Here is a 27,589-nt window from a genome sequence, read left to right as displayed (position 1 = left end):
TCTTCACACAGATGGTGGCTAATTATCAGCAATAGTCACTTCCTTGAGGCCAGGGCTCCACCAGTGGTCAGGCTAGTGACCAGCCCTACTGCCCACCTGTCTGCACCTTGGAATCCTGAATACTTCTCAGAACTTTTGGTTTTAAACACATAAGCATTTATTCCAAATTGGGAATTCATGTTTAAATCACCAAATTTGAACTGTGAGTAACTGTTAGCTCAAGATTTGAAAAAGAAAATATGTGGACATATTCTCATATATCTGTGAGTCTTTGTTCCTAAAGTGGTAATATATATCTGTAATTCAGCACTTGGGAAATGGAGGCAGAAGAATTGCCATTAGTTCAAGGCCAGTCTGGGCTACAAAGTAAATTTGGACCTGGCTTACCTATATGATGAGAACCCTGCATCAAAAACAAAACAGACAGTGTGTGTGTATGTTTGGTTGTATATCTATAATGTTACCTTGACTTTATTTATTTTGATTTGTTAGATTAATTTTATCTAAGACTAGAAGATGGGTGAAAACATTGTATTTTTTATTAGTAATTTACTTATTTCCTGTACTTAGGATTGAAACTAGGACCTCATGTCTGCTAGACACTCTTCCATTGAGCTAAATCAACTATTTTTAATCAAAACACTCTCCAACTTTTGATCTCTAGATCTTTCCCATTTTTTCTTTGTTGAAATAGATCGTTTAATGTGAATTGGAAAGCATGTTATTACTTTTAAGCAATAATGAATTATAAATAACAGATTGATCCCTGAAAGAAAACTACAAATATCAATGCTATATATAATTAAATACTTCATTTTAACTAACCTGAATTATACATTAGTAGTAATTGTTTGGTATACAAAGTATCAACCTCAAACTTAGTTCAAGTGTGTTTTTGCTTCGCAAATGTACCAAATGGGTGTTTTGGTTTGTTTTTTAATAAGAGGCTGTCAAATCAGAGAATATCCTGAAAGTAAAGCAGACTTGTGCATCATACCCGGTATTAGGGGTACAGAGTATCGTCTTCGTCTTCTCTATTAGCTAGGCATACCTCTGTAGTTCAAGTGCACTAAGGCAGTTTCACCAAGGCATGCTATCCATGGCACCTTTTCCAAGAAGAACAAATTGCCCATTCAACATTTGTTGTAGTGAAGATCTGCAGGCTGCGTTCCTGCTGCCCAGCTCTTGGCCGCCTGGCTAGCTTATGCCCCAAAATAACAACACACAAACTGTATTCATTTAAACACTGCCTAGCCCATTAGTTTCAGCCTCTTACTCACATCTTGACTAACCCATATCTAATAATCTGTGTAACACCACGAGTGGTGTCTTACCGGGAAAGATTCAGCACATCTGACCTGGTGGCTGGCTCCATGGCGACTGTCCCAGAGAGGAGAGGTGGGGCAATTGTCTGAGCCATCTACCTCAGTTCCTTCTTCCTGTTCTATCTACTCCATCCACCTATGTTCTAACCTATCAGGCCAGGCAGTTTCTTTATTAATTAACCAATGAAACAGCAGATAGATAGAAACACTCCTACATTAATTTGTGGGTGGGGAGATCAGCTGATATTGCTACTTAAAACTTCAGTAGCCTAAGTTGTACAGTATACTCAGACTGAATCCCAGGTAGGATAGTTGTTCTTGACAATGGCTACTTATTAGATGGTAGTAATTTTTGGCTTTGATGCAAAAAACTGGTTGCCATGTATAAGGAAATGAAATAAATTTTGTTTTAAGAAAGAAATATAGCTTTTCCTGATAGCAGCATTTTTTTGTGTCAGCAACCTAATACCTAGAAGGTTCTGATAATTTTATATTGGGTAAAGAGCATAAAAATGATGATTTTGCTATAAGAGCAAAGTGAGATTTAACAATAAAGATTCCAAACTTATATTGGTCCCTTGAGTGGGTAGGTTTTTTTTTTTTTTTTGGATTTAAGTCAACATAAATAGTGGGCTGTTCTTCCAGTCTCTTGGGAAGCTGTTTCTGGCTGATACCCAGTAGTTGTAGGTATTTTATTTCCTAATGTTCTGCTCTGATTGGCCTAGAACTTAGGATCCTCCCACCTCGACCTCTACGGTACTGCTAGTACAGGCGTGTGCCACCACACTGCTCTCACTTTCAGTACAGAGTTGAGATTCTTTAGGTGTAAGGGAGTATGTATGATTGCTTGACAAATGGTGTTTGTATGCATAAGAAACCACATGACTAGCCAGGTGTTCATACCTGTAATTCCAGCAGTTAGAGTCTAAAACAGGAGGATTGCCAAGAGTTCTGGGTCAGCATGGACTACATAGTTTCAGGCCAGTCTTTTTCTTTCTTTATTTTTTTAAATAAAATAAAATAAAAAAGGTAAAGAGTAAGGAAAAGAAAGTAGATAAAGAAATATATACCTTTAATCACAGTGCTTGGAGGCTATGAGGGAAGAGATTTATGAGTTCTAGACCAGCCTGGCTTTATAGCAATACTTGTCCAAAAATGAAAGAAATGTATGTAGCCAGGTGGTGGTAGCACACACCTATAATCCCAGCACTTGAGAGGCAGAGACAGGTGGATCTCTGAGTTTGAGGTCAGCCTGATCTACAAGAGCTAGTTCTAGGACAGCTAGGGCTACACAGAGAAACCCTGTCTCAACCCTCCATCACCAACAACAAAAAGGAATGTCAACTGTGACATATACAGTAGTTTGTGGGTGAAGAAGCTAAATACCACATACCATAACTAGGTTTTATGGGAAGATCTAAACTCCAAAATCATTAGATCTTAAACCTAGAGCATACAGACAGCCTCTACAGAAACTTCAACATAATGTTGACTTACTTTTTTTTTCCTTGTCTCATATTTGAGAGATCTTTTAATTCTCTAAAAGAAAGCTTTACTGTATCAGTCTCATAATATTTTTGGCTAGAATATACTTTTTTGCTTTTTAAAATGTTCCACTCGTTGAAAGAGCATTTTATAGCTCTGAGAAAGATGTTAAATATTATTATTCAGAGTACTGTTTTATTTAAATAAGTCCCAAACAGTCAATGGCAAGACAGTAAAATTTTTTGTGTTGAAATAACATTAAATAAGTATAATTTGACACGAGTGTAAAATTGTGGTCATTTAAGAAGCAGAATGCCAGTGAAGCTGAGCTAAGTTACAGTATTGCCATGCTTGTCTAGGCTTTGCTAGATGTGGAAGGATGTCAGAGCATCTTCTACGGTATCATCTAATTCTCAGGCAGATCCATGCTAAGACAGTTTGTTCTGTTGCTTGAGTGTCATGCTCAGGTGGTCCAGACTCTTCCATGGTTGTGTCTGTGCAGAATATATGAAATCCTGAGAGTATTTTAAGAATCATTTTTGGAGATGTTAATGTGCTATTTGCTATTTGTAGATAATTTTTTTAATGGAAGAAGTTAAAATAATATCTAAAAATTGTTTTTTCAGCTACATCGCCTACTAGTTATTTAGAGTCTGGTTGGGTCTGGAATGTACTTTGCTATTGAAGGTGCTAGTTTCAAAACATCAAGCTTCATGGTTTAAAACAAAAGAGAAATTTTCTTTTTCATACTTCAGGAGGCAAGAAAGTCCCAAATTAAGGTGTAGTAGGCCTAAGCTCCAGAGGTCAGTCAACCTTGGCCCTTCCCTAGACTAGGTGTCCAAGGGCTATAGTTTGTGACTTATAGCTTCCGGTTCTACCTCTGTCTTCACATGGGATGCTCTTGATGTGGCTCTGTTTGCTTCCTCCTGTGTGATGGCATCGGTCATTGAATTTCAGGCTCACTGTGCCAGTATGCCTTGTAAACTACTTCAGTGACCCTGTTTCCAGATAAAGTATTATTCTGGAGTTATTCTGGTGGTACGGCGTATTTGTTACTTTTCTCATTTCCTGTGAACAAATACCTAACAGGTAACACTTGAAGAAGGACAGACTTGTTTTTAGTTCCCTGTCAAGAGGGTATGTAGTTCGTGGTAGTGGGGAAGGCATGGCCACTGTAGCAGCTGGGTTCATTCATGATGGTTATCACACAAACACATATACGCACACACATACACATGTGGTAGAGTGTGTGAATACACTAGCAGGAGGAGATGATACATTAAAAATAGTTGGTAAGGGGCTGGAGAGATGGCTCAGTGGTTAAGAGCACTGGCTGCTCTTCGAGAGCTGCACTCAGGTTCAATTCCCAGCATCCACATGGCAGATCAAAACTGTCTGTAACTCCATTTCCAGAGGATCTGACACCAATACATATACAATAAAGTATATTTAAAAATATATTTAAATATATTTTAAAAATAGTTGGTAATGTCCATTTCCTGTTACAAGACATATTACGATGTGCTGGGATTTTGTATTCCCAAAGTAAATCTAAGTGAAGGACAATGCTTAATTGACCTTATTATTCATATACACAGCTAAACAGTTTGAAGAACATCTAAGGCTGATTATTGCTGTGTCTGCTTTCATGCCTAGGCAAGAGTTCTCAGAATATGTAGTCTACAATTTCTCCGAATATGTTTTGGAATTTATGTACCCTGTGTTTATGGTATATGTATATATAGATGGAAAGTCATGAAAATATGGTGGTCATAAGCCTTCTTTTTTGTTGAGTCTGAATAGATTAAATGTGTGCATTCATAATACTGTATTCTTTTTTTTCTTTTTCTTTTTTTTTTTTTTTTTTTTTGGTTTTGCGGGACAGGGTTTCTCTGTAGCTTTGGTGCCTGTCTTGGAGCTCTGTAGACCAGGCTGGCCTCGAACTCACAGAGATCCATCTGTCTCTGCCTCCCAAGTGCTGGGATTAAAGGTGTGCACCACCACTGCCCAGCATAATACTGTATTCTTTAAAGACATAATGTTGTACGCTGCACTAGGCCACCCTCTGTAGTTTGAGCATTATCTTGTATGGTAATTGCCAGAGTTAGAATGCATGACACTCATGACTTCTGAGAGGCTGGGTGTTTTGTACCAACAATTCCTAATTAAATGCCGATTTAATTTCTTTGCTGGAAAAAAACGAGGGAATCTGAAGGTTGTTCATTTCAAGTCTATAATGTCCTAACAGATACTTATCCACTTTCCCTCACCTTTAAACCATAAGTAGTGCCTTAAAGTACAGGCTCATTCTGAAAACACTCTTCCTGACTGTTTGGCTTTTACATCCTGAAGGTTAACTACAGACTTCTGTCCATGAAGTTGTCAGACATGGAGGTGAAAGTTGTTTATGTTCATTCCACAGCAGTGACAACTAAATTACTTACCTTTTCTGTGCCATATCTTTTATATTTCTAGGCAACAGGAAAGGATAAATTCTCAGAGAGAAGAGATAGAAAGACAACGAAAAATGTTAGCAAAACGGAAACCCCCTGCCATGGGTCAGGTCCCTCCAGCAACCAATGAACAGAAACAACGAAAAAGCAAGACCAATGGAGCTGAAAATGAAACGTATGTTCTTGATGATGCAAAATGAAATGTCCTTTATCCCCCGAATACAGATGTCTTGTTGAATACCCTTGGAAACACCTATAATTTAAAGGGGCCCCTAGAATTTGCACATTTATTTTTGCAGATATATTAATGGATTTGTTTAACTCATATTAAAAACTATATAAAATATATTAGCTGATTTTCCTAGCTATTCACTCGTTATTCAGAAAGTGTGAAATGAGAGAGAAAAGTACTGTTGCTTATAGATAGCATATATTTTGTTTTGTCTGTTCAAAATAAGTTTATCATTATTAATTTTTACTTATGTGTAGCTCTAGGTTAGGATAAATTGGTATCATTTTATGGGAATTGGTGTTATCTTGTGAAAATTATCTGGCTAATAGTATAGAATGTTCTTTACTGTTTAAGAAAAGTACATCGGCCGGGCGGTGGTGGCGCATGCCTGTAATCCCAGCACTCGGGAGGCAGAGGCAGGCGGATCTCTGAGTTCGAGGCCAGCCTGGTCTACAAGAGCTAGCTCCAGGACAGGCTCTAGAAACTACAGGGAAACCCTGTCTCGGAAAAAAAAAAAAAAAGTACATCGTTAACACAAGCTTAGGAGTAAGCCAAAGGTCTGAAGATGACTCCGTGCTTAAGAGCACTGACTGCTCTTGTAGAGGACCAGAGTTCAATTTCCATCTCCCACATGGCAGCTCACAACTCTCTGTAACTCTAGTTCCAGGAGATCTGACGCCCTCTTCTTACTTCCAAGGGCACCAGGCATGTACATGTTACACAGGCGTACATATAGTTAAAACACCTATATATATAAATTTTTTAAAAAAGTAAGCCAAGAAAATAGTAGCTTTTATTTTAGAAAAAGAACATTTTATGATACGACAATTCTTGACCTTATAAGCATTTCCTCACCCCATTACCCCCATGCCCCTGTATCCCATTCTGGAAACTTAAGGAAACCACTAGTCAGCACTTCTCAACCTGTGGGGTCTTGACCCCTTTGGGGGTCAAATGATCCTTTCAGAGGTGTTGCCTAAGAGCATCAGAAAACACAGATATTTACATTACGATTCATAATAGCAAAATTACAGTTATATAGCAGCAACAAAAATAATTTTACGGGTTGAAGGTCAGCACAGCAGGAGGAGCTGTACTAAAGGCTGCAGCATTGGGAAGGTTAAGAACCACTGCTCTAGCATCTTGAGGGATAGTCATTTTTTTCCTGTCAGTCAACAGTTATTACATAGCCGTCCTGCACCAGAGTATAGAAAATCCTGGACTTCATACCTTCCCTCTCCATTCTTTTCTTCCTTTGTCTTTAATTGAAAGTAAATTTCTTGTCCGAAATTAGTACAGACAAACATGGACACAGACAATTATATAACTTATTAATATACGTTTTTTCTTTGTGTGTGTCAGTACACAGAAACACATCCTATAATCTGTGCCAAGTATGCTACTGACATTACATGACAAACGTGTTAAAAGTTGAGGGACTGTATCTGATTAACCATTCCTCACCCCGTGTTAGGAAGTCTGTCCTTTGACATGTGTGTAGTGCAGAACTTGTAGGAAACAGCCCTGTTTTATGTGTTTATATAGGAGAAATGAACATCTGAATAAATATTAAGTATAGTGATAAAATATTCGTAGTAAACAAAGTTTGAGAAACACTTTTTCTCATATAACAGTATTTTTAGAACTAGAATGTTTTCTGTCACAAAGTCCTTGTATTAGATTTAAAGATTTTCTAGACAACCCAAGCCATTTTTTTTCATGAATCCTGTGGTTATTTGCAGAGGGATACCTTCTAGTATTACTTGAAAATTACTTAATGCTGGGGCATTAAACCATTGGATTAAGAATGATAAAGAAGGGGCTGGAGAGAGGGCCCAGTGGTTAAGAGTACTAACTGCTCTTCCAGAGGACCCAGGTTCAATTCCCAGCACCCACATGACAGCTAGCAACTATCTGTAACTCCAGTTCCAGGGGATCTGATACCTTCACACCAATATACATAAGATAAAGTTAAATAAATCATAAGAAAAAAAACTGATAATGAAGGTGTGGAGTGTGTGAGCATGCATGCCACGAGTACACACCACAGAACAATAATTAGAATTTAATCCAGACCAGTAGTGTGTTCATGAGTGGTTACCATCTGGAGTCTTGTGTAAAATCCAAGCTGGAAGGCTTTCAGTCCACTCTGTAATTAAAATGTCTGTGACTTGGCTCTTTCCACTGACCAGAAGCCAAACAAAAACAGGCCTCTAGCATGCATCATTATCCCTTCCTGGTATGGAACCTGTTAAAGGCATGGAGAATTCTTAGCTATCATTTACCTCTTTCTTGTCTGTCTCTCTCTCTCTCTCTCTCTCTCTCTCTCTCTCTCTCTCTCTCTCTCTCTCTCTCTCACCTCCCTCCCTCCTTCCTTCTCTTTCTCTCTTTCTATTTCTCCCTTTTTCACTGGAGTGAAATGGAGTACTAGATACAGTTATTCCTGCAGTTGTGGACTAATTGCAGTAGCCCTAGCAAATGTGCTGTTACTTTTTTACTCTTGTATTTTCTTATAGTTGAATCTCAGAGGTTCGGTTTTATGGCTTTTTATGCTAAAATGATAGTTGTGTTCTCTCTGTCCCAGTAATTTAGTATGCATGCAAATAGTGAAACTTAAAGCTTTGAAGTAGATGAATGTGAGAGAGGTAGAAATGGAGAAAATTCACTTCTTTATTCTTAGGATACAGGATGTGTGCTTGGAGTAGGTGGAACTAAGAATGAGTGTTTGTCCATCAAGTCAGCCCTCTCTTCTGTCTTCTTTTTACATTTTCATTAAATAGTTAAAACATTTTGTTGGTTTTTGTTAGGTGAGTATTATGGCTTATGTAATGTGTTGCCAAATATTTCATAAATAATGTAAAAATATGGCTCATATGTTTTTCTTTTTTCTTTCCTTAAGTTAAACTTACGGGTTTTGAGTCTTCTTCGCATCTTATCTGAAATTTTAATCAGAGGACTTCTAAATAACCTAGGTCTTAATCGTATTGAATATGAAAACCACATATGCCCTAGTAGCATACTTTGAGCATTTTTGTTCAAATAAGCATGTTATTCATATAATTTGCTGAAATTGTGCCATTGTTTTTCAGGTTAACCTTAGCAGAATACCATGAACAAGAAGAAATCTTCAAACTAAGATTAGGTCATCTTAAGAAAGTAAGTATAGTGGAAAAATGTTTTTCAAAAGGTGTAATTTCCACTTTACATTTGATATAGAAATGATTTGGCTGTTTGGATAAATAGAATTGTAGCTTTGTATGATGCAAGAATTCTGCATTGCTACTCTTATTTTCATGGCTTGCAGTCTAGTAGGATTTTTATTTTCAAGTTAATGCAAGCCACTAAGTAAGAGTATGCTTTACCCCAGTGACCTATCTGCTGAAAATGTTTCAATTAATAGAGCTACCCAAGTGACAGTCCTTAAAGCAGAAATTAAATATACAGGACTACTATGTCTGAAATTGATAGAAGGATCCTGTGTTAGTCGAAGTAACAGCAGCTCTTCTTGCCTAAAATAATTAAAGAGAATATATTCCACCATCCATATTCTAACACCTAAAAGTTTTTTTTGGCGATAGTCACTGAGATAGCTTTTCATTGAGGGTCAGAGACATGGTGTCTCTTTGTTTTTTGGGTTTTTTTTTGGGGTGGGGGTTGTTCGGTGTTTTTTTTTTTTTTTTTTTTTTTGAGACAGTCTTGTTACATAGCCCAGGCTGGCCTTGAACTCAGGATCATCCTGTCTCAGCTTCCTAAATACTGGGATTACAGGAACGGGGCAGTGTGTACCGTGCTTATCATTTTCATGTGTGTGATACGAGGTGTTTTTTGTTGGTGGTGGGTTAGGGTGCGTGTGTTCATATGAACCCAAGATACTAAGGATGCTTGACAAGTGTTTTACCATAGATTTAACATCTCTAGCTCCAAATATCATAAATGCAGAATGTAAAAGTTCTTTTTAAAGCTCTTCTATTGACCAACCCAGGTGCTGATGAAATGGCTTAGCTGTTAAGAGTGCTTGCTGCTGTTTTAGAGGACCTGAGTTTGGTTCCCAGCATGCCTGGCTGCTCATTACTGCCTGTAACTTCAGTTCCAGAGATCTGACATCCCTGGCTATCACCTGTACACATGGCATGCATATATGGAGAGATCCATACACCTAAATGAAAAACAAAAACTTAAAACTTTCAGTAGCTCATACATTATTGGTGGATGCTATTTATGATGATGGTGATCAATAAGCATCTAGTAAATTGTTAGTGGTGGTGACTTTTTAATGTCACGTTAGTTTTCATATGTAATACACGAACATATATATGAGTTCTTAGATATTAAATTAGTGGAATTTAAGGTATCGAGCATAATCTATACTAAAAGTAGAGAATCAGACTACATACCAGACTTTTATAAGGGTTTTGCAAAGCCTGTATATATATGCATAAAACATTCCTGGAAAGTTCCCAGAGGTTACATCTAAGGAGTGGGTGATGGAGTAGCAGACTGACTAATCTTTTCAATACAACGTGTCTTCGGTTTGTTTTTTACAAGTGAAACAGATGTCATTTTTAAATGAAAAGGTAAAGTTCGCTGGATTCTGAGCTTTTTTTTTCCCCCCCTTTTCAGGAAGAAGCAGAAATCCAGGCAGAGCTGGAAAGGCTAGAAAGGGTTAGAAATCTACATATCAGGGAATTAAAAAGGATACATAATGAAGATAATTCACAGTAAGCAACTTGGGTTATAATGGGCTGGAGGTTGCTGAGTATTTTATGACTTGTATGGTCCAGAGCAACGTTTTCACTTCTAAGTTTGCCAAATGAATCTAAATTCTATTTAGTTCCTTTTGAACAAAATTATGATGTTTGTATTAAAAAGTAAGCTTATATATGTATCTGTACAGCATTTTACATGAGTAAAGTTTACACAGTAGAGCTTGGCAGCTATCAGGGTGGACGGGGTATGGCATATAGACATAGTCATGGAGCCTTGAGGAATGGGAAGCATTGGCCACAGTGTTGCTGTAGAAGGGTGAGATGACTTCCATTTTCTGAGTAAACTAGTACGACTCTTAAATTTAGCACAGTAATTATAGACCCACACTCACCTTTGCTCATAAGCCATTTATATGACTAAAATTCAGGAAAAGTAGCTTACATGTGGGAAATGGCTCTCATCACTGATTAGTTCTTTCCTTGTGTTGCTGAAGCTGTAACTTTTTTTTTCATGTAGCTACGGCTTGAATATTTTTGTTTGACCATGTGAACCATGACCATTATTCTGTCAAGTGGAAGGTACCAGCACCTACCATTTCTTGTGAACTTGATGTATCAGGAAGGAGTCGTCTAAGTGCCCTTTTGATCTCACACTTAATCCTCATAACAAGTCAGCGATCTTGCACATATCAATCAGGAAACAAGTTAGAGAAATGAAATTAATTTGAATAGAAGCCCAAATGAAGAGTCAAATTTAGAGCTATTTAATTTAAACTTTCATGTAATAATATTACACAGGCACACTGCTTTCTTAAATACAAAATAAAGGAATTTTAGGATTAATAGGGAGATTGTTTTAATTTTTTTTTTTAAAGTACTGGAGTTGGAGTGTAAGGCCTCATGCAAACTAAGCATGCAGTCCACTAGCAAACTGTGTCCCTAGCTGTCTTTGTACTTCTGGTTTTGAGAGAGGGTCTCACTATATAGCCCTGGCTGGCCTTGAGCTTTCTTTCACTTTCCCTCTGCCTCCAGAGCACTGAGATTATAGGAAGAATCTCTTTTGGGAATACACTGTATCCTAGTTTTAGATTTACCATAGACTTATCTAAAGAGGGAAAAAATGAGTTGGGTTGGTTCGTACAAATCTATATGTATTCCAAGCACTTGGGAGGCTAAAGCCAGAGTATTAACGAGACCCTGTCTCAAAACCAATAAAGGTGGGCCATTATGGTGCATACCTGTTACCCCAGTGCTTGGCAGGCTGAGGCAGGAGGATTGGGATTTCTAGGCCAAAGTATGTCCGGTCTCCGAAAACTCAATTAGCTGGGTATGGTGATACACAACTTTAATCCCAGCATTTGGGAGCTAGAGGCAAGTAGATCTCTGTGAGTTCAAAGCCAGCTTGGTCTACATAGTGAGTTCCAGGCCAACCAGGACTACATAGTAAGAACCTGTCTCAGAATGGGGGGGCGGGGAGGATTCACATGAAACACATGAAATGCTTTATTTTTAAGGCAATATAAAAATACCTTGGAACTTGATATAGTTTTAAAACGGTGAGAAAAAGGAATGGGATCAAAAACGGCCCCAAGTTGAGATGTGGCTGCTAAGACTAGAACCAGTATCAGGCTTTAGTAACTTTTACTGTTTATTATAATTGCGCTGTGTAACTTTGTGCTTATAGTTTATTGTATTGGTATCAGTTGTCAAACTCTCAGCAGTGGCTTTATGTGGAAGACTATAGTCTTTGACTTCAGGATGTTACATATTCCGTTTCCACAGATTTAAGGATCATCCAACGCTAAATGACAGATATTTGTTGTTACATCTTTTGGGTAGAGGAGGTTTCAGTGAAGTTTACAAGGTAAGTAGAAACAACTGGGTACAAAGAGAGGGCAATACTGATTTGTAGAAATTTTTAATATTAAGGACTATGTATTTATATCTGTAGGTTTAAATTGAAAAGCTTTATGACTGAGACCTTTAGGAAAATTGCTTCCAGTAAATTTTGTATTTTGTTTTTAAGACATTTTCACACTTTAGCCCAGACTGGCTCTAAATTCACAGTGTGATTCAGGGTGGCTCCAAATCTTGGCAGTTCTCCTGCCTCAGCCTTCCAATTACAGTACCACATCATTTTGAAGTGTATATATCAGTGGCAATAAGGACATTCACAGATGTGTACCTGTCAGCACTGTGGACCATGGCTGTGCCTTTAGGGCCCGGCTGATTAGATTTTCAGTACGTTCTTCATACTTAGTTATACTTTAAAGTCTGTGCTGGTAAATCTTACTGACAGGCACATGGCCACCTTTTGTTTGCAAGTACCATGCTTGAGCTTTGATGACATAGTTATCCTAGCTCCCTAGAAAGAGTTGAGATTAGGGAGGGCATTGCTAGCTTGTTGAAGGTTTTATGTACCTGACTTAGCAAATCACGTGTGTAGTAGCCACTTTGGAAGAAAACTTTTGTCTTTTTTTTTTCTTTCTTCTTTTAAAACAATCTTCTCTCATTTTACATACCAATCCCAGTTCCTACTCCCTCCCTTCCTCTCACTCCTCCTCCTTCCTCCCACCCTACCCCACTCCCATCCACTCCTCAGAGAGGGTAAGGCTTCCCATGGGTAGTCAAGAACGTCAGGCACCCACTTTAAGGCAGGACCAAGACCCACTCCTCTATATCTAGGCTGAGCAAAGCCTTTCTTTTTAAAATCAAACATTTAAAAATGAGTAGTGGTGGCACATGCCTTTAACCCCAGCACTTGGGAGGGAGAGGCAGGCAGATCTCTGTGAGTTTCATGCCAGTCTGGTCTACAGAACAAATTCCAGGACATCCAGGGCACCAGAGCTACACAAAGAAGCCCTGTCTTGAAAAACTAAAAACAAACAAGCAAAACAGTAATTGACACCTACAAAATAGATGACCGTGCCTTGACCAACGCCTGTTACTAGACCTGAGGCTTTTCCATCCTTGTCAAGGGGCCATGCTAACCTTTTCTTTCATAAACATTGTTCCTCCCACAGATAAGTTTGTTCACAGTTTTCTACCGTTTTTCTACCCTTTTTGTTGGCTTTGATAAGCATTAGTGCTCTCACAGACTGTGTGTAGTATAACCTAGTTTTTAATATCTTGAAGTGGTTTTTAGAGTAAAGCCATAATGGTATATCCTTTAGAGCATGAGAGAAGTATATTTGTTTCATTTCTGTGAAGCATGTTTTTTCTACTATATATTCACTTTGCGTTAGCCTGGGTGACAAGTCCCTTATTTCTAATAACAGCCCCCCCTGATTTGGGCATTGCTTTCCTAGAGAAACATTGGGAAGACCTGTGGAACAGTGATAGTCTCGTTCCTGGTGGGCGAACTGTGCAGCTGTGTGTTCATTTGTAAGAACTTGATAGAGAAGCATTGCTTGCTAGGCCCGCCAGCACTGCTGCTCTTCAGGAAAGCCTGTCCCTGTGCAATACTGTTGGGATTCAGATTTTGATTTTACTCAAGTACATAGATGTGGACCTAAATAATAAGGTTGGGATTTTTTATTTTGTTTTGTTTTTGTTTCTGTTATTTTAGTAAACTCAACATACCGAGTTATGGGATACTTTGTGATGGTCATACCAATGATCATATCCATCTGGGTTGTTTTCTGTAGGAAGCCATTAGTGTATGTTTCAAGATTTCAAAAGTAGGGAGATAGTGTTGACACATGTGAGCTCCCTAGGCTCACTGAGGGTGAGAGACAACCTCAGGAGGAAGGTCCTAGATGGGGAGGGATGACGTCCAAAGTGAACATTGTTGGGAGGAAGTGTCAGGGCATGGGCTGGCTTCTGCTTGTGGTGTATTCTTAAGTTTGTCTTATAAATCCCACGGTGCCAGTGTGTCTAGAGACTTGTGAATTATCTAATCACAAGTTTCAAGAGGATGGTTACAAACACTGGAGCAAACATGACATGCTGTCATTGCTGCCTGCTTTCATTTCATAATGTAATTTGTACTTTGTGTTGATCTGTTAAATAAAGCTTCAAGTCAGTTCCCTGTAATTCTTGTTAGTACTTATGTAAAATATAAATATTCCTTTTTTAATAGGCATTTGATTCTAACAGAGCAAAGATACGTAGCTGTGAAAATTCACCAGTTAAATAAAAACTGGAGAGATGAGAAAAAGGAGAATTACCACAAGTAAGTGATGCTGAAGTGCTTGATTTCTCCACCCATTGATGAATAGCTATGATTCGTGCATCATGAAAGAGATTTGGATGAATTGTTGGTTTCTTTCATCTTCCTAACGTCCCAGCAAAGGAAATATTACTCCGCATCTTACCAATGAGAAAACTGTTAGAAAACCAAGACCATTAGAAGCTAAATTTAAATGCAACCATCCCTCAATCTGAAGCCCATATTTCTAACTCCCCTTCTATTGTCTGTAAAGACAGAGCTATATTGAGCAAGGAAGGCACCAGAAGCCATTGTTTGTCTTCAGAAAGTCAATGAGAATGCCCAGTGGTCTGGGAAGGAGACAGTGGGGCTAAAAGGATGGAGTCCTGCTGTGCCTCAGTGTTAGATGCTTGACTTTAGCCCCTTAGTATGGTGTTCTTTCTTTTCCCTGACTTGTCTGTTTGCCCACCTCAAAATTCTCTAATTTGCCAGGCGGTGGGTGGTGGCAAACACCTTTAATCTCAGCACTTGGGAGACAAAGGCAGATGGATCTTTGTGAGTTCGAGACCAGCCTGGTCTACAGAGTGAGTTCTAGGACTGGCTCAATAGCTACTGAGAAACCCTGTCTCAAACAACAACAACAAAAAAAAAACAAACTCAAAAACAACAAAAATCTTCTGTGATTTTCGTGCTCTACTTCCTATGGTTGCCTCTCTTGAGAACATCAGTAAAGTGGTAGTCCTCCTTTGTCCTAGACTGAAGAGGATAAGGGGGCAGTGTCCTCAGGTTAGTACATATGCAGGTTATGCAGTAGCTCAGGTTACTGTGTAGTTACTGCATATGCAGCTGTGTTTTCTTTGATCCACTAATGTTGGGTTTTGCCATAGTCCCTCCCGAGCTTCCGAACATTGGAATTCATGGCTCATTTGCTTTGGAAGCTCCAGACTTAATTTGCTTATTAGATTCCCTACTGAGCAGTTTTGTCTCCTTGTGGTAGATGGAAGTGTTGAATGAGACAGGTTCTGTCCCTAAAAGGAGGAGACAAGCCCCTTTGATAGTAACAAATGGTTCCTGTTATGGAGACAGCCTTCGTGTTTTTGCTGTTTTTTCTTCATAAGACTTTGGAAGACAAAAAAAAAAAAGAAAAAAAAAAATAAGGATTGAAGAAGCCTTTTTCTTAACTTCTGAGTCTTAAAAAGAAAATCAAGTAGTTTCTCAACAAACAGTTCTTTATGTCTGGACTGGGGCAACTCTTGCTTTAGACCTGTTGTTCACCAGGGGCCTGCTAAGTCTTTCTGTTCCACACTGATTGGTAGCAGAGCTCAGTGCTGCGTGAGGAGAAGCCGACTTTACGGAGAGAGAGGACAAGGGGTGATATACGCCTTATGCACAATACCCTACAAGCAGCTGCAGCCCAGATGTTCCTGAGGGAGCCAGATACAATTATTAAAAGTGCATTCCAGTCACTTGACATCAGGGATGAATGGCATGCGTTAGTGAATGCCATAAACACTTCAGAGAAGGAAACTACATGTTCTGGCCAGTTATTAATGAAAATTTTCCTCGCTGTATTGAGACTTGCAGGAGTGGTTAAGGGTGTTGAACCAGAACATGGCACCTTTACAGGTACCCTATAGGTGTTCCTTGGAGCCCGTTCTGTAGCTTACCTGTACATTGGCCTCTGTAAAATAGTTGGTTCTAGGACCAAGTTTGATCAACCTTGAGAACATAATTCTGTGCTGGGACCTGTACATATTTTGCCAAGTTGTAGACTCTAGCTTTTAGGTTGACTCTGACTTTGGAAGGTCATTCAGCTCATCTGGCCATTTGAAATGGATCAATCCGGGGATCCTGGTCTCTCCTTGGCATACTAAGCAGTTTGAGCCCTGGGTGGTTATTGATTGAGATGTTGTTGTTTCAGTTTTACTTTTAGTTCTTTGAGACAGGGTCTCAGACATAGACTAAGTTGCCCTCAAACTCAAAGCGATTCTCCTGCCTCTGTCTCCTGTAAGTGTTAGGACTCTAAACATGTGCTATCATGCCCAGCCAACTGATTGTCTTTCTCTTATCTCTCTGCTGGAAATAGATCAAGTGAGGGGCTGAGAGATGCCTCTGGTTCAGAGCACTTACTCTTCCAGAGATCCTGAGTTCAGTTTCCATCACCATATTGGGTGGCTTACAACCAACTAAGTCCAGTTCCAGGGCATCTGATACTTTCCTCTGACCTCTACAAATGCACACACACATGGAACCACCCCACCCCCATGCACAGACTATCATTCATACATCTAAATAAAAATGAGTCAGGGAGAAGGAGATAGACCGATAAACTGACATTGCTTCCTATGTGTAAACTTTGCTCTATGTCTAACCAGAGCTGGGTGTGGTCCCTTCTCACTGTTCTCCTCAAGGGGAATAATGGCATCTGAGTGTCTGTGGAGCCTCTGTCAGGGGCCATTTCCCAGCTGACATCCTGAGGAAGGGGTGTTCTTACGACCTCCAGGTGCTTGGGAGGAACTCTTCAACACTTCCACCTTTGATTTTGCTAAGTGACAGGAAATCCTGCTTTGAACCTTGTGCTATAAATAATGTAAGTAGGGACTGGAGGGATGGCTCATCAGTTAAGAGCACTTGTTGCTCTTGCAGAGAGCCCAGGTTCAGTCCCTAGCACCCACATGGTGGCTCACAACTACCGGTAACTCAATAAGTAAATCTAATTTTTAAAAATGTGAATTGGTTAAGTGCCATTAGCATCTCTGAACTTGACATAGATCAAGTATATAATAGATTCTGAAGAATGCTTTGATAATATAACATTACGTTAACGCTGAAGAGAAAATATACCACCATGTTGGTAACATCACCTAACCTAGTAAGCCCTTATAAATTCTTCTTCCATTGGGGAGGTCGTTCCCACTTTTGTTTGGAGTAAGATCATTTATTTGACTCAGAAGAACCTCGAAGAAAATAAAATCTTATTTTGTTGAGTTTTGAGATATATTCCTGTCTTTCCCTTTTGGAGTTGAGGGAGGGTGATTGAGGCAGGGTCTTATGTAACCCAGGCTATGTAGCTAAGGATGACCTTCAACTTCTCTTGCTTCCACTTCCCAAGTAAGAATATGATTGTACACAATCACACCCAATTCCTTTCCTTCTTCTATAAGCAAAATATAAACTTGCTATATTATTCTTGCCATATGAACATGACAGATTACTAGATTTCTTTAGTTTGTGTAGGAGTGGGTGAGGTGGAGTTGGGATGGTGGTGGATGTGTGCACATTCGTATGGAAGCCAAGCAGTAGACATCAAGTGAGTGTCTTCTCAGTCATTGTCCATCTGAGGGCTTGTTTTTAATCCAAAAAATCTTAAAATTATGATTGTGAGAGTTTACATGCACACATTAAGCATGACATGATGTGAAATGTTATAAAACAGGCCTTGGGAATAATTTCTCCCTAAGCATGTAGACTGTAGAGACAGAACTCAAGATTAGCAGGTAGCAAATGCTTTTAGTGTTGAGCCATTTCACCACATTCTCTCTCTCCCTCTCTCTCTCTCTCTTTCCCCCCCTCTCCTACTCCCTCCCTCCCACTCTCCCTCCTTCTCCCCCCCCCTCTCTCCCCCTCTCTGTGTCTCTCTCTTTTCCCCCTTCCCTCTCTCTCTCGGAGACAGTATATCTCACTCTATCTGGAGTTTTTGGACTACTGGCTTGCCCACCCTGCCAAGTTCTCCATGTCTCTATCTCCCAGCACTAAAACTCTTGTGTGCTGTGTCTGACTTTTTTTCATAGGTACTGGAGGGTCCCAACCTGGGTACTTGAGCCTGCACAACAGACACTTTACCCACTGAATCATTTCTTCTTCCCTGCTAGATTTCTTTAATTTCCCAAAACATAATAAATTTTACGTTAGGAAAAGTTACATATAAAGCAATCTGTAAATATAATATATATCTGAATTCATGTGCTCTTATTTAATACTCTTCAAAATTTCTAATATAAAAGCAAGCATTCCAGAAATCTAAATTTGCATCATTCTTTAAGAAGACAAAAGATACACTTTAGTGTATAAATTTCTCCTGATTTCTTGTTTAAATAAGTCCTTTAATCTATTGGATGCTAAATAGAATATTGAGTATGAAGGATGCAAGTCAGTCGTGCCTTGCTGAAAGACAAGCAGTGGCTTGTAAGCCTGGCAGACTCTGTTGGGGCTGTTGTTTTAGGTGCTTCTGGAGTTGGTGAGGACTTAGGGTTATTTGTTGGACACAGGATCTTATTCTGTATCCCAGATGATCTTGAACTCATGGCATTCCTCCTGCTCAGCCTCCTGTGTGCTCCTATGATGTGGTTCACTACCACACTTGGCTGAGAGAGAGAGATGATAAAGACTGAACGACGCTTTTCTTTCATTCTTAACTTTCTCTGCCATTTAGTTCCTTGGTTTTCTGTACATTTATGAAGAAATTAGTCTATACTTTGAAATTACTAAATGGAAAAGTTATTCAAAGAGGCACATAATTATTGTTTAAAAGTATGTTCATCCAGAAATTATTTGAACAGTGATCTCTCTCTCTCTCTTTTCTTTTTTTTTTTTTTTTTGTTTTTTTTTTTTGTTTTGTTTTGTTTTGTTTTTCGAGACAGGGTTTCCCTGTAGTTTCTAGAGCCTGTCCTGGAGCTAGCTCTTGTAGACCAGGCTGGCCTTGAACTCACAGAGATCCGCCTGCCTCTGCCTCCCGAGTGCTGGGATTAAAGGCGTGCGCCACCACCGCCCGGCCTTGAACAGTGATCTCTTTAGTCCACAGATTTGTAAGTTTATTTTTTTTGTGTTTTAATAAACATTTTGCCAAAGGTAATATTGCATTGAATCCTGAGTGGAGCTATTTTGGTGAAGTGGGGTTTGAGCCAAAGCTGTTTGTGTTCAGTGCCCACGGGAACACATCTCTATACTTCCCATTCGTGATTAGAAAGCCAGAGTTCAGGGAGCTAGGTCTCCAGTTCCTTACATAGTAGTGTGTGTCTGCTATTCCTTTGCCTTGGTATGGGCCTGTCATTTCTGTGTAGGAGACAGAATGATGAATTAAAGCATTAGAAACAGCAGTGGAGCCAAAAGCACCTTGAAATTAGCCCAAAGTTTCCATTAGGGAAAAACCTTTTGTAATTACTTGGAGGCTTCTGTTCCTCTCTCTTTCCTTTAAATTTTCCTTAAATTTTAATTTAATTTTTTCTCCTTTGAGACAGGGATTCTCTGTAGCTTTGAAGCCTATCCTGGATATAGCTCTTATATACCAGACTGGCCTCGAACTCACAGAGATCTGCCTACTCTACCTCTCAAGCGTTGGTATAAAGGCATGCGCAACTCCCGCCTGGCTTAAATTTTAATTTAATTTTTTTAAAAATAAATCTTTATTTATTTATTACATGTACAGTGTTCTGCTTGCATGTAGCTTGCAGGGCAGAGAGGGCACCAGATATCATTACAGATAGTTATGAACCACTCTATGGTTGCTGGGAATTGAACTCAGGACCTCTGGAAGAGCAGTCAGTGCTCTTAACCTCTGAGCCATCTCTCCAGCCCCCTTAATTTATTTTTTTTTAAGTTAAGTGTTTAATATATACTTTTTGGTATCAGAACATACCAGCTTCAGAAACCATCACTGTTTTTTGTTTTCATTTATTCTATAGAAAATTTCTCTTTTCTGACTTTTGCCTTAAACAAAACATCTCAAATGTACTAAATTACTTAGTTTCTAGTTACTGTCTCTCTAAGTAAGAACCACTTTTAAAACTTTTTGGTATGAGCCGGGCGGTGGTGGCACACGCCTTTAATCCCAGCACTCGGGAGGCAGAGGCAGGCGGATCTCTGTGAGTTCAAGGCCAGCCTGGTCTACAAGAGCTAGCTCCAGGACAGGCTCTAAAAATAAAGCTGCAGAGAAACCCTGTCTCGAAAAACCAAAAAAAAGAAAAAAGGAAAACTGTTTGGTATGTATGTGATATGACCATATTCGTGTGTGTCGGTACTCTGTGTATGTGGTCTGTTTGTCTGTCTGTATATGGATGCACACCTCTTACTCTGTGTGCAGGTGTTCTTGTGCATATAGATATATATGCATGTGTGTGAGCCTACATGTGAAGACTCGAAGATAGCCTCATGTGTTTCCCAGGAGCCATCACTTTGGTCTTTTGTTTGACTTCAAACTCAACGAAGTGGACTAGGCTGATTGACCAGAGAACCCCAGGGAACTACCTGTCTCCATTTCTCCAGCAGTAGGGCCACAACCCTGTGTCATCACACCCAGTTTTTTTTAGCTTGGGTCCTTCTTACTAGCAAGGCAAGTTGACTAAGCCGTCTCCCCCATTATGTGGCTGATACATATTTCACATGTTATATATAGTGCAGTTTGTTCATAGCTTTATTATTTTAATCTAGAAAGGTACTTTTTTTTTCTTTTTTTGAGACAAAGTTTCTTCGTGTATCTGACTGTCCTGGCACTCTGTAGACTAGGCTGCCTTGAACTCACAGATATCTGCCTGCCTCTGCCTCCCGAGTGTTGAGATTAAAAGCATGTGCGACCACTATCCAACTGAAAGATGCTTTATAAAGCTGCTTTTACTCCATTTATTTAAGTACTTATTCACTTATCTGTCTGTCTGTCTGTCTGTCTATCTATCTATCTATCTATCTATCTATCTATCTATCTATCTATCTATCTATCTATGTGTGCCACAGCACTATGAAGATAAAGGACAACTTTTGGAAGTCAGTTCTCTCCTCCCACCATGTGGGTCTCAGGGAGTGAACTCAGATTGTCAGGCTCAGCTGGAAGAACCTTTACCTGCAGAGCATTTAGTGGCCTAAAAAAGAGTTTTTGTTGTTGTTTTAAGTGAAACCATTTGTGGTGGTGCATTCTTATAATGGCAACACTTAAGAGACAGATGTAGGAGGATTGCAGCAAGTTCCGGCCAGTCTCCTTTATAGTAAGTTCAGGCCAACAAGGGCTATGTAGTAAAACTTTACCCCTGAAAATGAGAAATCAAAAATATTAATATGGTCATCCATAAGTATGTGAAGAGGATATGTTCTAGAACCTCCACAGGTACCAGAATCTTCAGATAGCATGTAAAATGACGTACCACACTTAAACATAAATACTGTGTAAATACTGAAAAGTCTGTACATATATCCAATACAAGCACATTTTTAAGTAGTGAAATTCAAAAATAAAAATAGTTGCTAGTTGATTTATCATTTAATACATTAATTCAAGTAGTTTACAAACTTAGTTTAACCCCAGGTTAGCAACATGCAGGTAGGAAATACCTTGTTTTGTTTTCCTTTGTGTGTGCATGCACGTGTGTGTGTGCGTGCATACCTGTGCACATGGGTGGTGTGCATATGACTGTGTGTGCATGTGGAGGCCTAAAGTTGATGTCAGTAATTATCTTCCATCATTCTTCACCTTATGAGATAGGGTCTTAGTCACACCGGAACTTGTGGTCTGGCTAGTGATCTTGCCAGCTTGCTTTAGAGATTCTGTGTATCCATTTTCTGAGCTGGTGTACAGATGGGTATGTGGTACTGGAATTCATACTCTGGTCCTCATACTTGTAAAGCAGGCAGACACTTAAGCCAGCTAGCCATTTCCCCAGCCCCTGGAAGCATCACTTTGGAAGAGAGGGAAAGACTGTGATTTTTCGTACTTGAAGATTAACATGAAAGACTTGTGGTTGCCACAGAAGGGTCTTGAAAGAGATCGGCATCCATTCATTTAAGAAATATTGGAGCACCTTCTATTTGCTCAGTGACTAGATAGAGAACATTAGAGAAAATAGAATGCACAAAAAAAGTAAGTAGGTAAGATGACGAGATGGATCTAAATGGAACAGACAAATGAACATGTCAAAATGGGAAATGGTAGAGAAATTAGGGTGAGTTCTAAAAAGCAGGCCAAGTGCTTTCTTGTTACATTTCTCTTCTGTTTACAGGCATGCGTGTAGGGAATACCGGATTCACAAAGAGCTGGATCATCCCAGAATAGTGAAGCTGTATGATTACTTTTCACTGGACACTGACTCGTAAGTCCTACACCATTTTTCCTTATCTTATTTTCTTGATGTATTAAGTACTCATGGAATGGAGCTTAAATCTGGACCTGGGAAATGCTTTCTGAGTGAACTAAATGTATTAATTTACAGTCAATAGGATGTATCTTTCTTAAAGGCTTATTTATTTATGTATATGAGTGTTCTAGCTACATGTATGCCTTTATGTCATAAGTGCATACCAGATCCCATAATAGATGGCTGTGAGCCACCATGTGGTTGCTGGGAATTGAACTCAGGACCTCTGGAAGAGCAATCAGTGCCCTTAGCCACGGAGCCACCTCTCCAGCCCCAATTTACAGTCAAATAATAATACATTATTCAGATTTGGGTCAGCGAGACATCTGTTTGCTAAAGGACAAGGACCCTGTATGTTAGTAAACATTTTACAATTAGCTTGATGGGGAGGGAGATAAGGTTCATTGTCCATATCTGTGTCGTAAGTACTTCTACTGTGTGCATGCAATTTTAAGGTACCAACTTAAAATAGACTTGATTCTAATTTATATACCATATGATTCACCCATGTAAAGTACACAGTTGAGTGGGTTTTCACGTGTGTCATAGACATACATAGCCATTATCCAAGATCATTTTAGGACATTTTTATTCTCAGAAGAAAGCTGACCGTTTTTACTGTCACTTCTCTGTTTTACTTTCCCTCTATTTAAGCATTATTCTCTGTCACCTTTAGATGTCCTGTTCTAAACTCTATGAGTGGAATCATGTTTGTGGTGTTTGTGATTTATTAAGGTCCACACTTTTATATTTGTGTGTCAGTAGTTCATCCCTTCTTATAGCCAGGTTACATTCTGTTGTATGGATTTATCACACTTTGTTTAGTCTTACAAATATTAGCTTCCAGCTTACAAAATTCCTGAAAATGTAGCAGTCAGTCTTTAGGCATTGGTGCTGACATGCCACTAGCAGGTCTAACACGTATAAACTGTTGAGAGAACTCTGCTCCACTACAAAGACTGATGAATCCCATGAGCCTTAAGTACAACAGTGTCTTGTTACCCTAAAACAAGGATTGATGTGATACATGTAAAGACAGCCCGTGCTGCAGGTTGGAATGCGGGTTCATGGGCATTTAAAAATTGGGATTTAGATTTTAGGATTGGGAGGGGCCTTAGCACTCAGCCTTCCTGATGTGTAGACCAGTTGTTGAGTATCAGAAAAATGAAATTACTTGAGAGATCTTTGGTACTCTTGATAATCCTGTATGTAATATACAGGTCAGTGCACTGCAGAGCCTTTGGGCTTATTCAGGTTTACAGATATTTCAGCATTTGGAACCTTTTCAGACCCGAGTCAGGAGAACATAAGATACCTTAGGTCTGACCTTCAGGTGTTCTCTCAGTCTCCCAAGGCAGTGTCCAGGAGTTTTGGTCTATTCACCCAGAAACTCTCAGCCAGCCAGCCCATGTGTAGAGATATATCCAGGAAATTCCATGTTCCCTATGGAAACAATACTTGTCCTTTCTCCTACATGCTCAAACTTTTCCCTTTTCATTAAGGAGCCTTTGCATACTATACCCCTGTTGTGTGTCATAGGTAGAGCTCAGAAACATAGTGTACTTAGATACCAAGGGTGAGAGCCCTGGTCGAGTCTCCAGTCTGCTGTTACTATTTTGCTTTCAGTAGATTCCTTGAATACTAACTAGATAGACTCTTCTATGAATGTCTATTAAATACTAAAACTATTTTGAAAATAAATATAATGACTTGAATTATCTTTTGGTTTGAATTGTATATACATTTCAATGTGATAATAATTTTATACTACTCTTGTTACGTTTTTCTTATTATGTTTTTAGCTCAAACAAGTCAGATTGTTGTTTAGAACATCTTTTTAGAGTCATTTAGATGGATAAAGTTAGATTTTATTTCTAGCTTGCTTGTGGGTCAAAGAATCAATCCACAATAGTCCAACTTAGATATCAGCATCTCAGTCAGAGAATGAACATTTCAGGTACATGCTCAGGCCAGGCGGTGGTGCGTAGCTTTAATCCCAGCTGGTCTACAGTACTAGTTCCAGGACAGCTTGGGCTGTTACAGAGAGAAACCCTATCATCCCCCGCCCCTCAAACAACTACATGCTCAAGAGTGTCAGCATGCCTCACAGGTTTCATAAAAGGCATAGTTTATTTATTGTTCACTTCTGAGATTCTGCAAATCTTTTTGTAGTCGGTTGTAGTGCAGCTTGAAGTTCAGCCTATAGCAGCTCACTGTTTTCCTTCCTTCCTCTGCATCAGGGGGTCAGTTGTGTCAGTGGGTGGTCAAACACAGAGTTCTAGTATCTCTTGTGACCTACATTCTCACGGCACCAACTTCCTAGGACCCTTGGCTTTAGGGTGCCTCACCAGACAGTTTGTCTTCTTAGAGCTTCAGTCTATGAATTGAAGTTCTTTGGCTTAAGTATTGAAGTGGTTTTTATTACTGGTTAAGTCCTGACTGATAAACCTGACCTAGTATTCATCTTTCAGGAATATTCAAGTAATACATCAGTTTGAACATTTTGGAAGATAGGTTCGTTGCCTGTAGTGTCAACAGTGGTGTGTAATTTTAAATGGGTGTGTGTATGGTGTTTGGCATAAATGAAAGTAAAAGAACCCATACCATATAACAACACATTTGTGTAGTCTTGTGCCAGATATAGTATACAACCAGTTCTTGAGACCTGGGCACTCTCAGGATTATATAAAACACTTGCAAGGACAGTTGTGTAATGACTGTTTAGTAATGAGTACATGGTATGGGTATGCAGTGGAGGCCCTGCAATAAACATGGTTCTTATCAGTGTCCTTAATAGAGATTTGCCACAGTGAACTTGGCACAGTTGATGCCAATGTGGAGATTCCAGAGACTCATCTGCAGGAGAGCAAGCACTTCTCTTCCTGTGAGCCTGCTGGCAGCTGCTGCTGGCTAGAAGAGTGTTATGGAACATGGAGAGTGAGACGCTGTGATACCTGAGTGTTTGCTGGCAGTGGTTTAGATAGTTTAATCTGCTCCTTACTCCACTGGTAAATGCTGGTTTATGTGTCTTCAGGTTTTGTACAGTATTAGAATACTGTGAAGGAAACGATCTGGACTTCTACCTGAAACAGCACAAATTAATGTCGGAGAAAGAGGCCCGATCCATTATTATGCAGATTGTGAATGCTTTAAAGTACTTAAATGAAATAAAACCTCCCATCATACACTATGACCTCAAACCAGGTATGCCTAAATTTTAGGAGACATTATTAATAGATTTGTAAATATATTGCGTCAAAGAATTTGACAGGAGCCAAGAAGGATGCCTGGGTAGGTGTGGGAAGAAAGGAGTCCTGGCCGCCCAGTGCTGGGTGTAGGTGGTAGGTGGGTGGGTTGGATTAAATTCTCTGGAGAAACAATGCCTTTGTGTGCTGAACCAGGAAAACTCATGATGTCATTTAGAAACAGCTGTTTTTGCAAGTTCCGTTTTGTTTTCCCATTGCTCACACTGTGAAGCAGTTCCTTTGTCTCGGATCTCCCTGATAAGAACATGTATGCCTCATTCCTGAAGTCCCAGCAGTTCTCCACCTTTTTAATTATCATTTAACTTCGTAGTCATCAGGAAAAAGCAAAGAGCGTTTTGTCCCTTATTTTTTGTTATCTTCAGCTGGCGTTTTTTGTTGTTGTTGTTGGTTTTGGTTATATATGCCTCATGTAAATGGCTGTCAAGTGGAATATGAGTATTAAGAACCTAGTTCCCATTGTCTTCTTTAGGCGGGGTTGTGGAAGCCTTGCTCTTCTGGTAGCTGTATATAAAAGCTCACCACTCCCTGCCCTTTATGTTGTGTTCTGACATAGTTGACATGTTCGGAAAATCATTTATAGTAAAGAAATTTTGTTGTAGAGATGGCTGCAATCACTGAAGTCACCACATTTTCCTGCCACAGGAGCAGGTGGCGCTGTGGCACCATGCTTCGTTCCCAAGCATATTTTCTTTGTATCTCCTCCACCCCCACCTCCCTGACATTGCTAGTCTAAGCTTGCTAGCCCAAAGAGCACATAGAAAGTTCATGTGAAATTTTCCCACCTTTTGTTTTTTTAAACCAAACAGTGCCCAGAGTGGGTTTTGGCACATTAAACAGGCAATTCTTAGAAAATAGAAGTTTCTGGTAGACACTGAGGATTCTCCCTATGTCCAGAGTTAGATTTACTTTATTTCAAAGGTTTAGTGTTCACATGTTCCCTTCTTACGTGTCTTTTTTCTTAATAAAGAAGTCTCTGTTTATTCATGAAGGTTTTTTTTTTTTATCTTTTTAGGTAATATCCTTTTAGTAAATGGTACAGCATGTGGAGAGATAAAAATTACAGATTTTGGCCTTTCCAAGATCATGGATGATGATAGCTACAATTCAGTGGATGGCATGGAACTAACGTCACAAGGTGCTGGTACTTATTGGTAGGTATTCAGGAGATCTGCCAAGTTGGCTGGTGGATATGTGGTTCTGTTGGATTGATTCCATGGTGGTTAATCCTTAATCCTATGTAGTCTGCTAAAACCAAAAAACCTTGTCTTTTTTGGCAGTTTGACTTTTTGTATTAATTTGTATTATTTTCTTTCTGCTCTTAAACCCTTGAGAAAGCGCTGTGTATTCTGGCCTTTGGAGTTGTATATATCTTACCCAGTGCTGGCCGTACAAGCCAGTAGAGACCGAGATTGTTTATGTGTCTAAAAGAATGGCCCTGAATTCTTCACAGTTCAAGTAGAACCCTCTCCTTGTGTTAATGAGATGAGGCATTTGGTTCCAGATGAGCAACTGTGAAGTCAAGAATTAAGGAGTTGTGAAAATCAGGATGGGAACAAAAATAAAGTAAATGCACGGTATTCCATAAAATCTCCATTTGAAAAGTGAGCACAGTTTAACAGAATTGTATGCATGTCTGTTAGCCATCTCATTCTGAGGTGCTTACACCATATTCTGCTTTAAGTGATTAACTTAGAGATGTCTCCATAGCACTACAGGAGAGATAGGTAACATGCTGTTGTAGCCCAGCCTCAGAAGGCCCTGAGTTTAGAATTCTGTCTAGGAACAGGGAGCTCTATGAGGAAGCAGACGAAAGAGGCATGTCATTCAGAACATGAGGAATGACCCTGTTCTCCTT

The 27,589-nt window shown here is 39.4% G+C and overlaps 1 protein-coding gene and 1 non-coding gene across 2 annotated transcripts in view; one reads left to right on the top strand and one right to left on the bottom strand.

The window, feature by feature from the left end:
- Tlk2 (tousled like kinase 2) overlaps window positions 1–27,589 on the top strand; it is a 102,261-nt gene that overhangs the window by 63,921 nt on the left and 10,751 nt on the right. The window contains 9 exon segments of the mRNA XM_038328175.1: window positions 5,286–5,438; window positions 8,585–8,651; window positions 10,116–10,213; window positions 11,984–12,065; window positions 14,283–14,291; window positions 14,293–14,375; window positions 22,334–22,423; window positions 25,503–25,672; window positions 26,747–26,885. Of these exon segments, the coding sequence (XP_038184103.1) occupies window positions 5,286–5,438; window positions 8,585–8,651; window positions 10,116–10,213; window positions 11,984–12,065; window positions 14,283–14,291; window positions 14,293–14,375; window positions 22,334–22,423; window positions 25,503–25,672; window positions 26,747–26,885 (891 nt within the window).
- LOC119813869 lies at window positions 13,091–13,210 on the bottom strand. The gene has a single exon (XR_005285312.1). It is a non-coding gene; the product is annotated as a U6atac minor spliceosomal RNA (small nuclear RNA).

The sequence above is a fragment of the Arvicola amphibius genome, chromosome 4 (assembly GCF_903992535.2).
Source record: "Arvicola amphibius chromosome 4, mArvAmp1.2, whole genome shotgun sequence".
In the NCBI taxonomy this organism is placed as follows: domain Eukaryota; kingdom Metazoa; phylum Chordata; class Mammalia; order Rodentia; family Cricetidae; genus Arvicola; species Arvicola amphibius.
The sequence above is the reverse complement of the archived record's forward strand: the minus strand, read 5'-3'. Positions and strand labels throughout refer to the sequence as shown.